Source organism: Thermobia domestica, chromosome 8, assembly GCF_964235325.1.
Source record: "Thermobia domestica chromosome 8, izTheDome1.hap1.1, whole genome shotgun sequence".
Taxonomy (NCBI): domain Eukaryota; kingdom Metazoa; phylum Arthropoda; class Insecta; order Zygentoma; family Lepismatidae; genus Thermobia; species Thermobia domestica.
In genome coordinates, this window is record NC_137461.1 from 129,896,557 (window position 1) to 129,910,127 (window position 13,571).

Here is a 13,571-nt window from a genome sequence, read left to right on the forward strand (position 1 = left end):
CTCTACCTCATGTGCACCTTGCGCTATGCACTCCACTTCCCTCTCACATTCCCATACGATGAATCCCAGTACACCCTCCTGCACTAACTGTAACCCACAGCAAAATCAATGCTGCCAACACGTTTCTTCAACCGCTTTCCATCCTTCTCATAACTCCACAAACGAACCTTCATCTACAAACAATACCAAACGAAAGAACCCCAAGAAACCGTGGCGCTCCAGTCAGAACAAACAACCTCCATCCCAGAATATTTTTACCACACAATGTACCCAAATACCTATTCCTGCCTACCCGTTTTATCATCCTTTTTGCCAGTATCCCCCACCTCCGTTCCCTCCTTCTGCCCCTGGGACCACACAAAACGCCTAAGAATTAAAAAAACGGCCTAAATTAGCGCGGGACTCACCAACCCGCGCGTTAACCACCCAATCTTCCCCTCCTCCACCGCGACTAGCCAGAACTATCATACCCTTCCCTTGCAGTTTAAGGGTGATTCTCCCTATATACGAGGTACTTACGCAAACAAAGACTTACTTTTTGCCTAGATAGTGGTGCAGACGTGGGATTATTTCCATTTGATATTGGAACCAGACGCACATACTTTCCATCTCCCATCCATTCTCCATGGCCTGTCTGATAAACCTGTGCAATTAAATCGCGCTATTATCCTCAAAATTAACTTTAATGGTCGTAATTACTCCATTCTTTTCCGATTAGTTCCCTTCAAAAATTTCCTACCCCTTCTTTCTTCACTTTTTTGCAGGATCATCAATCCATTTTGCATTAATCAAAAGACACTTTGACCTTGAAACATTTTGGAAAAAAGCCACATACTGTAAAAGATAATAACCCAGTTAGTATTAACATCTCGCATTTGTTTTAAAAACACTCTAAACCTCAGTTTTTTTTGCGCGGCGCAATACTATTATTCCCCCTCATTCTGTTAGATTCGTTCCACTTGCTACTAATGGTTATTTCCCTGATGCACAGTTTCGCCTACATACACCGATTTCTCGGAATTTAAGTAAATGTTATATGGCACACACTGTAGTTTCCACACAAAACCTTGTTCTACCATTAGCTAATCTAACGAACAAAAAGCAAACGATTCAGGCTCATAATCCAGTAGTTATATGTTCTCTCTTTTCCCAACGAGACAATGACCACAATATCCTGACTGTTAGGCAAATATATTATCCTATAGACGAAGATGCGGCACGCAACAAAGAAAAACGTCTTAAAGAAATTGGTCAGCTTATAGATATTAGTAAATTTCAGCTGTCTCTAGACATGAATGAGGAACAACAAGGTCTAATGCGGGAATTAATTTCCGAATATGGCTTTTTATTTCAGTGGGCAAGTGACTATTTCACCAAGATAGATTCTTGCGTGGCAACATTAGATTTAGAAGACAAAACTCCATTTCAGTGCAACTCTTTTGTCATTCCGCACAAGTTAAGACCCAAAGCGAGAGAATTAGTTATACAACTTTTGAGCCAAGAGATATTTGAAAAATCGGACTCTCCCTATAAAAACAACATCCTCTTTGTTTTAAAACCGAATTCTGAATCTCTTATGGCCGTATTTGATTTGCGGGTTCTAAATAGTAAATGCCGGACTTTAGCTTCTCCATTAGAGGACATACAGGACGTAATAGACTCGCTTAGTGGTTCCACATTTTTTACGATTTTTGATCTTCATTCCTCTTTTTATTAATATCCCTTCATCCTGATAATCGCCCTGCAACAGCCTTTAGTTTAAAGGGCCTCTCTTTGCCCTTCAATCATATGCAACTAACTTCTATTCCACAGGGTTTCAAAAATTCATCTATTTTATTACAACAGGTACTGCAAACTGTTTCTCGGGATTTATATACCAATAATATTACTTCATTCGTAGATGACATGTATATCCATGCTGATTCTTTTGATCACATGATGACAGTTTTACGCGCATTTTTTCATACAACTGCAAAACATTCCTTGCTGTTTAATATCAACAAATCAGTATTTGGCGCTAGACAGATTAAATGCTTAGGTCATATTGTGAAAACTCATACAGTCAAACCTGATCTTGAAAAACCCGCTGCCCTCGCCAATGCACCAAAACCGACCACCATAAAAGGGTTAAAGAGTTGGTTAGCTTCGGCTAATTACTTTAGGAAGTTCTTCCATCACATTTCTCTCATATTAGCCCCACTTTATGAAGCTATTTCGAATGGAAATCACAAATTGATATGGACACCTGAACGGGACCGTGCCTTCGACCAGATGAAGCACCTCCTCACTTCCCCACCAGTTCTTGCTTTGTACTCAACAAAGAACACAGAACATATTTTAATGTGCGATTCCTCAGCCCTAGGCGTTGGTGCCGTATTGTTACAAAAAGACCTTAGCTCTAATGTCATTCAGCCCGTCTATGTTTCTTCCAGGCATCCAAAAACTGTCAACCCACTCCCGATTTTTCATCAGGAATTATATGCAATTTCCTTTTCGCTTAAGAAATTAGAAAAATACCTTCTAGGAAAACATTTTACTTTGGTCACTGATAACATTTCTCTCCTCGCTATTAGGAAAACTGTTGTTCCTAACGCAAAAATTCTCCGGTGGATCACTTACATCAACACTTTCCCTTTTACGATCAAACACGTAAAAAGCCAGTCCAATGCAGTTGCTGATCTACTTAGTCGTTTTCCTCTAGACGTCTCACCAGGCGCCATTGCCTTAGAACAAGATGACACTCCTGATGCCGTCCTCTTTACCAATAATGACCAGACCCACCTACCCTTGGAGGACACTCCTCCTAATGTTTTTACCACAATAGATAACAACACTGACCTCCCAAATCTTCAACTTCAGGACCGTTTTTTGGCAAAATAATTACGACTTTAAACACTAAAAATGAATCAGATCCGGCCTTCCAGCGTCTCACAAAACAGCACGTTCTTCAGAACAACATCTTATATAGGAAAATGTATCGTGCCTCGCACACTCGTTTGCTAGTCTGTATTCCGGACAAACTAAAACCTGCTTTATTTCAAGAATATCACGATGAACTTACTCATGTAGGCTTTAACAAACTCTATTGAATGATACGTTATAAATATTACGTTCCACGCTTGAAATCTTGGTTAGCGAGTGAACTCGAATCTTGCAAACAGTGTGCAATTTTCAAACGCAATTATTTGCCCAACAATCCCAACATACAACGTTTTCCCCAAACTCCCCTATTTTCGGTTTATAGCTTGGACTTAGTTGGGTAATTCATAGGCAGTGACCCAGAGAAATACCAATATTTCTATGCCGCAACAGAACATTGTACAGACTTTACCATTACACAACCCATCACTACCCCAAATACTGAAAATTTTATCTCCTTCATGACTAACCAAATAATCATTCCCTTTGGCGTTCCTTCCTGTATTTATACTGACCGTCAGGCAAACCACACCTCCACTTTATCCCTGAGCTTTCTCAAATCACTCAACATTACAGTTAAGTATGGATTACCATATCAGCACTTCACACTGGGAAAAGTCGAACAACGTCTGGGCACATTGCAAACCAGTCTTAAATTTCTGTGTCAATCTAACCAAAAACTCTGGCCAAAATATTTGCCTCGCGCCACTTCCGCACTTAACAAGACTCCATTAACATCTTTAGGTGTCTCATCTCATGAGTTGTTATATGGAGTACCTCCTCGCCTACCAATTGATAACTTGCTGCATGTTGAGAAAGGACATCTAGATTTACAGGACCGCCTTATGGCACTAAAAGACATGCGGGATTTAGTTGAATATAGGAAGCATCAAGCATTTCTAGACTTCAAGAAAAAAGTCGAATCAAGCAAACTGCCCACAGAGTTTCTACCGGACTCTCAAGTTATGATTTTGGACACATCCTCTCAGCCTGGTACTTGTAAACCACTGTCCAGAATTTATAAAGGACCTTATAGGCTCATATCAACTGTTTCTCCAAACAAAGTCCTAGTTGACATAGAAGTTAAACCCACACTTATAGGAAAGACTCGTTTAAAACAATACGTCCCATCAACAACACCTAATCCGGAACTCGACATGAAATATAAACGCTTTTTTAAAGTCATGTAGTTAATGTTCTCTGCTGGCAAAACTTCCGACTTTGTCTCTCGTTCTGCCATGCATTCATATTTCTAAAGGAACTTTATTTTACAATCCCCTGTTAGGCAGGCGCCACACTTCACAAAAAATCTTTCTCCCCTGCAAGAATTTTCCGGCCGTACAATGCATTCAAATCTCACCTCCCAAATCCTGATTTCCTGGGTTCACTTCCCGACATACCACCTTAACCTCTTATCCCTTTTCCCCTTTCTTCCCTTCACGTACGTAACCCCCACTTAAACAATAGCGACACTGAACGTTCTCAACACACCTTTTCCTAAGCATGCAAGGAAAAGTACTTGCTTATATTCACTTGTTTCCTTCTTGTATCTTAGTTTTGAACAGCTGGTTCTGTTTAAACACTTGCGCGCATCTTAGGATACACGAACGAAATCTGTTGAATAATTTCATACAACTCAAGCTCGATAGACATTCTTTATATAAGAACAGAAACACCCACCCTTTTCATTTTTCACCCCTGACATAGTATCTTAATACAACGTGATTAAACTGCATTCCTTCTTACTTCAATATACGGTTACGTCGTGACCAACCCCAACGAAATACTAACTCTGTCACTATGTCCTTTCCTCCCCTACGACCCCTTTGCCTTCAATACGTCAAAATCACTCACTAATTCCGCATTGCCCTACGATTTGTTTATTTTTCCTTAGGTGTTTACTTTATTTCCACAACAACAACAAAAAAAATTCTAGGTAATACTTACCAAATTTCTTCTTCCGGACTCTTATAATAACATCTTGCTCACACACCACTCACACAAACACTAAACTTTCCCCCTTGAACCTTCCTTCTACTCGCGCACAATTACGGTAAAAAATCTCCAAGAATATACTTCCGCACAGGTCATTTACCCTGAATTCTCTATGATGCAGTATGACCTACTTATGCTAGTGGACAAAATAGCCTCTTCATCCCGCTACTCTTCTACCAAAATATTTTGTTTCTGTTGAGGACAACAAGGAAAGAGCTACACCAAATTATAGGGACTAAAATAATAATAATAATAATAATAATAATAATAATAATAATAATAATTCACTCCTACTTCCATCCCGTTTTCCGCCTTGTAGTTTATTGTGTTATCCCTCGTTCCACGATTTCCTGCCTTTGACTCCCGATTGATTTCAATTACGGCTTTCTCCTTAAATTTTACGGGCAATAATTATTGCCTCTTACAAACAAATTGCACTATTTGCTGTCTGTCACCGATTACATTTTTTGTCACCCGTGACCTTTGTCAACAGTAATTCTTGTGGTGCATACATGGTATCAAACATGTCCCATCATTTCTTTTTTACTTCTCTCTCCATATTTTTTTCTTTCCTCCTCCTCTAATGCCATATGAAAATAACGAAAAGCATTTTGATTCCATCAATAACAAAAATGTGCTGCAAAGAGTCCCACAGAGCCCTAGGTTGATCAGAAGAGGGTCTACAGCTCGAAGGCGTCGTTCCATGGCGTCCCATATGTATTCGATGGGATTGAGATCCGGTGATTGTGATGGCCATGGAAGCGTTGCTACATCAAAGGAGTGCATATCAAACCAGTCTGCTGTCATCCTAGAGCAGTGGGTCTGCGCATTGTTCTGCTGACTGAAAGACGAGATCACCATCTGGATGTTGCAGCCGAGCAAATGATAGGACATGGTCATCTAGAAGATCGCGATAACGTTCTCATGAGAGACCGTGTCACACGTGTTAGGAAGCCTATTTCAGTTCACGTAAACATGCCCTAGATGAGGAGTACCACCACCATCGGCATGCACAATTTCCTGCTGGCGCGATAGATCCATTGTCTAGTGCGGTTAGCGACGCACGTGTACTCGTCCATCGGCATGTGCCAATGTGAAACGTGACTCATCTGTCCAACCAATCTTTTTCCACTTTTGCACGTACCACTGGAAGTGTTCCTTTGCATATGCTAGACTTTGTGTCCTCTGTTGTGCGTTCGGAAAGGGTGCTCGAGTGGGCCGATAGCTTTTGTACCCCATGGCGAGTACGTGGTTGTAGATTGCGTGGCTGCTTACACGGCGTTGTTGTCCTGTATTGAATCTCCTCGCGATTTGACGCGCTGTAGCCCGTCTGTACGCTGTTACGATTCGGGACATTTGGCACCTACCCCTATCATCAACACGCCTCTGACGGCGGCAGTTGGCCCGTGCGAATGCGGTTTTACCGGAAGTCTGCTCATGCAGCCTTCACACAGATGTCTTTGAAAATCCGAGTGCTGCAACCACTTCAGAAATCGAGCCACCCAGTCGTCTGGCCCCTACGGTTTGACTATGGTCAAATGTACTCAGGTCCTTCGTCTTGCCCATCACACACTTCCCTGACACGGATTCCGAGAGAGCACAGCAGCAATACATGGGCGATGCGTTTCATTCACATGCACTCGTGGAGCCTCTGCAGGGCGGTTTGTGCAACTGTCCTGCTGTCTCTAATTCAACTGGTAATCAGTGTTTATATTCTTCTGGCTACAGTTGTTCTTACTTTGCACTCAATGTCATTTCGAAGGCAATCAGTACTACTATCCATGCCTACTGTGCGAAAAAACTCCATTGATTACATATTCTGTGCCGAAATGTACGCAGACGAGTCGTAATTTTTAAAATTTGAATACCGAATAAGTGAGTTTGCATTATCAAAAGAATTATAAAGAATTTTGAGGAAGTTTTACTCTATCGTTTACAAACTTAAAATACTGGTAGTTTCGGATATATGTTTCTTACTTATTACCATAGGGTGTTCTTACCAATGTCTTTGTCATCGGTTTAATAAATACCTAATAGAGTTCGATATAGTGATTTTGACCTTAAAATCTCAGACTTTTTAACCTAGGTATTGTTATCGGTGTTTCTATCGCTGTTTTATAACAAATTCAAATTTTGTTAGTGCTTATACTTGTTGTTGTATCATCTTCATTGCATTCTTGCATTTCCTGTTTTCATTCTTTGCAGTTCTATTCCATGTAAGAGTAGATTTCCATGTAAGTTTAAAATAGGATCAGTCATTTTAATTCCAGCAAGAATGTAAGAATTGATTAAATCTCGTCAAACAAAAAAAAAAAAAAAAAAAAAAACTTATCCTACTACCAACTGTTTACATTATCTACAAATGACCTATGCCTATATACTTAATACTCATTTTTCATTAACCTATTTGAGCTATGTAGAATTAGTAAAGAGTTCTTGGAATTGGATTACAGTGAAATCAGGTGTAGGCGTTTGTGGTTCAACTTACGCGTAAAGAAAGGGGAAAAGGCATGAAACTTGTTTCATTACATAGTCAGTGTTGGCAACAGAAGCGTCAGAAAGTAGCTAACTGACTTCTAAAATAAACAGTGGACACACTTCCGTCCGCGCAAGCGACCATCTTCTAGTAAATAATTTTCGTTACCACTTGCGGTCGGTGTTCCACTACAATACCATACAATAATCTTAAATATATCTTTTATTTGTTTACTAAATGTGTTGTTGAAATTCAGTACTGTAGTCTTAATTGTACTATTTCAGTCTTGCGTTTTTCTACAATCAATCATACAACGTAAATAAGTGTGTTATATTTAGACATCGGATTTTTATGCACTTAAAATTCATGAAATATGCAAGCAACTATGATATTAAATTTGTTAACGTATGCACTAACAAAAAAAAAAAAAAAAAAAAAAAAGAGAGAGAGAGAGAGCTTGTATCATAAGTTTTGTAAGTGAAATATAATACCGAATGTGTGCTTTATCTTCCAGGGACCATTCTCCAGAATTTATTGTTATGATATTTACAGTTTACATATTCTTATATATATTTAAACACACACAGATTATAAAATTAAAATGAACAAAGTGATTTGAGAACGTAGTCTCTAGGTTTCCTTCACAGTTACATTTTAAAGTGCATTTAATTTACACGAAATAATATGAGCCTCACATTTAAGTTTCCGCTATAAAAGAATGTTTTTAAGTATTTACTCCTTCTCATAGCCATGCAGTATACCACGAGATGCTTCTCTACATTTTCTCCATTGTTTGTCCGTTAGTATAAGTTTGTATCCAGAAAATGGTCTCTCAAGATCAAGATGTCACCGAACAATATCTATAGACAGAAGCAAGTTTAGTATCTATTTTTTCTGGTAAGTTGGAATATAACTTTTAAAGATATTTTCCCATGGCTTCAATTGTTTTGTAGTCTGAGTTGCAGTCAAGAATTACTATCAATTTCTTTTCTACAAAGTTCTCTAACTCACCAAGAATTCAATGGAACTCGTGCTGAACTTTATCAACTAGAGCTAAGCATTCACTGAGCAGCATCCCTCGTGTCTCTAATTTCTGAAATGATGTCAACACGATCTTAAAATAAGATTTTATCACTAACAGATTTATCTTAACGTCTCGGCAATTGATATCGTCTTTGCTCTACTGAATGACTTTTACACTAAAAGAGTCAAATTCTTGTACAATATTTTTCAGTTCGTTAAAATGTTCGCCATTGCAGCCTTAACCTGATAGAGCCTGAACTTTCTTGTGTGCATTTTTTTTTTTTTTTTGTTAATTTACACTTGAATATGTTAATTTTAATACATCTTAGTATGGAAATTGTAAAAACAAGGAACACAAAGGCCGACATCTCATTTTACACATGCTGTACGCCCCACTTATGAACAATTTTCTCCAGCACATCTTCTTTTGTTGCCAGGAACAGGAATGACTAAATGGCCAATATCATCAAATCTTACTGAATCTGATATTCTATTCCCAGAGAAACTTAGTCTGGATACAACTGGACGTCCGGCTCTCTTAGAGACGAACCAAATGCAAGTAAATAGTAGTGAGCAATTTATCTTCTAAATTCTAGTTGATTCAAAGTTTAACCAGCATTGAGAGATATATGCCATGCATTGTGAATTGATACATCCAACAGCCAAGTGAAGATTGACCTCTACCATTTCTTTCCCCTAATACCAATTCTGTAGTCTTTTATGTTCCTATCCATTCGATCTGTGCCCCCCATAAACGTATAGTATTTTCCGATCAAACGTGGACCAGTTACTGTGATATCTTTCTTGGCTGACCTGCAATATCTTTTTACATTTCCTAGTGGGCAAACACTATGAATAGTGGATGCGACTGTGACTACTGAATTGTCATGCCATCTTGCAATGACTACATCATCTTCACTATCTCTATGTTCGTAGTAACCTCTTTTCTGCTTCTTGAATTCAGATGACATTGAGAAATTGCATTCTTTGGGAACCCTGTTTTCACGTATGGTACCAGCTCCACCATCTCCATTAGACATTAGGTGTAACAGAAGTGGTATGCTTGTGAAAAGATTATCGAAATAGAAACTGAATGGTAATTTTTTAACGTCGCTTGAGAATTCATCTATCATATATAGCGGAGGAGCGGCTGCTGTTCCAAATTTTTGTTCATATTCTGCAATGCAGTACAGATTTTCGCCTTGGTACACATCAAAGTTGATTAGGTATCCATTTGAGCTATTGGGGCACCAAACCTTGTACCCGAAACGCACAGATTTTCCTTTTATAAACTGTTTACAACCATGTCTGCCATAGTATGCTATCATTGCCTCGTCAACATTTAACGCCTACGTTAAAACAAAATGTTTCATGCAATTACTTTTCAATTTATTCATTAGTGAGCATAGTTTGCAAAGTTTATCTGATTCACTCAGCTTGTTTTTGTCCGCAAAATGCAAAAACCTCATTATCTGAATAAACCTATCCCTTCTAATTGCATTGTGTACCATTAAATTTCTCATATCAGTCCCAGGATCCTAATAGTATCTCTTGCCTGGAAGTGTATTATCCCTAACACAAACAAAACACCCAAAAATAATTTCAAATCTTCTTTAGAGACATTCAGATCTGTCATGTTTTTAAACGAAGCATATTCCTAGATTTCACATATAGCTAAATCGAATATTCACATATATCTTCATGTATATCTTCACGTATATCTTCGAATATCTTCATCAAAGAAAAGTTCAAAACGTTCAACAGGTTTCAAGTCCATATATTTGGAATTATCTTCTTCGGAGAATACAGGCAGCGAATTGGTGATATTGTTTTGTGTCCAGTTTCTCCTGTTATCGCACTGTTTCTGCTTCCGTTTCTTTGAAATACTACTTTCCTCCACTCCCTTGTTTTAAATTCTCTCCCTTCTTCTTCCCATCATTCCCTTCCAAACGCATGTCGTTGGAGAATACTACTTCTGCCAATGCATTGAGTTGTCTCCCACTTAGGTTGTCTATCATAGCGCCAACATCTTCGTCTGCCGAATCCTCGTCAGATAAAACATTTGATTCTGGAGGCTCAATAAATATACACTCTTTTTCTCTACAGCCTTTTTCATCTGGTTTCTGAAGTTCTTCCAATACTTCATGGACTGTTAAGTACCTGGAAATGCGAAGGAACAGTTTCTCTTAGAGCGGGAAAATTAAAATTTGCCAAGCCTTATTGCTACTACGAAAGCCTAACGTGACCATGTGGAAACATGAACGATACATGGCTCTGAACAACGTTCATGTTTCTTTCTTAAAACAATACATTATTTACCTCAACACCTGACTTCTTTCTGAATCAAAACACAATAATTGGAAATATGTTAACAACAATGTAAAGATCAAATTAATTCTCACCTTTTACTATGTGCCATTGTTGCAATTCTAGAAGCACCAAGGTTTTCAAATGCACGCAACTACACACTAAGAAAGCAAATCTCAAGATTTGTTCTAAAATCGTGCTGAACACATCATTAGCTGAGAGTTAACAGCGCTACATGTGAGTCTTTGTCAAACTAACCAGAGGAAAACAGTTTAAAGGTCATCGAGCGCAATGTGACCGTATGGTAACGCAAGGTCAACAGCGGGTAAGAATGGGTTCAGGTGGAAGAGGGGTGTGAGGAAACGTTTCACGATATGCTTGTGTACGTGGGAAGGGTTGCTTTTGCCAAGAGTTTCACTGTATTTGATATTAAAGAATTGATATCCGGAAACAGAGATTAGTCGTATTCTGCTATCCAATAAAGTCCATGAGCCAAGCAGGTAATGTGGATCATCTACGGATTAAAAAAAAAAAAGAAAAAAACTCCACCCCCTTTAGCGTGTATCTAGCAGCATCTAATACCAAGGCAAAAAATTTTATGTCCGTGAACCTGGCCCCACCCACATCGGCACTAATTTTAAAACATATGCCAAAAATTAGTGCCTAATTAGTGCTGACGACCTGTAATGTTAAAAAAATTTGTGCCGTTACACAGACTTTAAAAAACAAAAATATTCTGGGTGGGGCTAGGTTCACGCTAGCCCCACCCACTCAATCGATTGAGATGAAACCTATACCCAAAGTTAGTGTTAAATTAGTGCTGTCGATACCACATAAAAAGAAAAATAGTGCTATTATCAGAAGGCCAAAATATATTGGAAAATGTTCAATGGTGGCATCATCAAAGAAAACAAAAGATCCCTCATTTTTATGATAAGATATATAGCACTAATCCTCTTTCTATGCAGTATCGACAGCACTTATTTAGCACTAATTTTTGGCATAGTTTTCAAAATTAGTGCTGTTACACAAACGTCAAAAAACCAAGAATATGTGGGTGGGGCTAGCGTGAACCTGGCCCCACCCCCTGATCCGATTGAGATGAAACCTATGCACAATGTTAGTGTTAAATTAGTGCTGTCGATACCGCATAAAAATAAAATTAGTGCCATTATCAGTAGGCCAAATATATTCGAAAATCTAATATGGCGGCATCATCAAAGAAAAAAATCGATCCTCATTTTTATCATACTATACATAGCACTAATTTTCTTTCTATGCGGTATCGTCAGCACTAATTTTTGGCATAGTTTATAAAAAAATTAGTGCTGTTACACAAGCGTCAAAAAACCAAGAATATGTGGGTGGGGCTAGCGTGAACCTGGCCCCACCCACTCAACCGATTGAGATGAAACCTATGCACAATGTTACTGTTAAATTAGTGCTGTCGATACCGCATAAAAAGAAAATTAGTGCCATTATCAGTAGGCCAAATATATTCGAAAATCTAATATGGCGGCATCATCAAAGAAAACAATCGATCCTCATTTTTATCATACAATACATAGCACTAATTTTCTTTCTATGCGGTATCATCAGCAATAATTTAGCACTAATTTTTGGCATAGTTTTCAAAATTGGTGCTGTTACACAAACGTCAAAAAACCAAGAATATGTGGGTGGGGCTAGCGTGAACCTAGCCCCACCCACTCAACCGATTGAGATGAAACCTATGCACAATGTTAGTGTTAAATTAGTGCTGTCGATACCGCATAAAAAGAAAATTAGTGCCATTATCAGTAGGCCAAATATATTCGAAAATCTAATATGGCGTCGTCATCAAAGAAAACAATCGATCCTCATCTTTATCATACTATACATAGCACTAATTTTCTTTCTATGCGGTATCGTCAGCACTAATTTAGAACTAATTTTTGGCATAGTTTATAAAAAAATTAGTGCTGTTACACAAACGTCAAAAAACCAAGAATATGTGGGTGGGGCTAGCGTGAACCTGGCCCCACCCACTCAACCGATTGAGATGAAACCTATGCACAATGTTAGTGTTAAATTAGTGCTGTCGATACCGCATAAAAAGAAAATTAGTGCCATTATCAGTAGGCCTAATATATTCTAAAATCTAATATGGCGGCATCATCAAAGAAAACAATCGATCCTCTTTTTTATCATACTATACATAGCACTAATTTTCTTTCTATGCGGTATCGTCAGCACTAATATAGCACTAATTTTGGCATAGTTTATAAAATATTAGTGCTGTTACACAAACGTCAAAAAAACAAGAATATGTGGGTGGGGCTAGCGAGAACCTGGCCCCACCCACTCAACCGATTGAGATGAAACCTATGCACAATGTTAGTGTTAGATTAGTGCTGTCGATACCGCATAAAAAGAAAATTAGTGCCATTATCAGTAGGCCTAATATATTCTAAAATCCAATATGGCGGCATCATCAAAGAAAACAATCGATCCTCTTTTTTATCATACTATACATAGCACTAATTTTCTTTCTATGCGGTATCGTCAGCATTGGTTTAGCACTAATTTTTGGCATAGTTTTCAAAATTAGTGCTGTTACACAAACGACAAAAACGGCACTAATATTTTCGTTATTTCTGCCATGTTAACGCTGTTTTCAAAGATTTTGTATTTACTTGTAGCACCTACATTAATAAATCAGGAACGGTAGGTTGTTGTGCATTAAGAAGCACTAGCGATGCACTAACAATTGCGCTAGAAGGGTTCATCAGTGCTTTGATTTTGGTGGAAATTTAATGCAATGAAAACTTCCCCATGAATTTCCTATGGAGTTTCGTGACATGTAATTAGC

General features: G+C 38.3%; 1 protein-coding gene across 1 annotated transcript; it reads left to right on the forward strand.

Moving 5' to 3' along the window:
* The first annotated feature begins 3,380 nt into the window (after window positions 1-3,380).
* On the forward strand, window positions 3,381-4,109 carry LOC145692297 (uncharacterized). Its single transcript, XM_081767595.1, has one exon. The coding sequence runs from the start codon at window positions 3,381-3,383 to the stop codon at window positions 4,107-4,109; it is 729 nt and encodes a 242-aa protein (XP_081623721.1).
* Window positions 4,110-13,571: the final 9,462 nt, after the last annotated feature.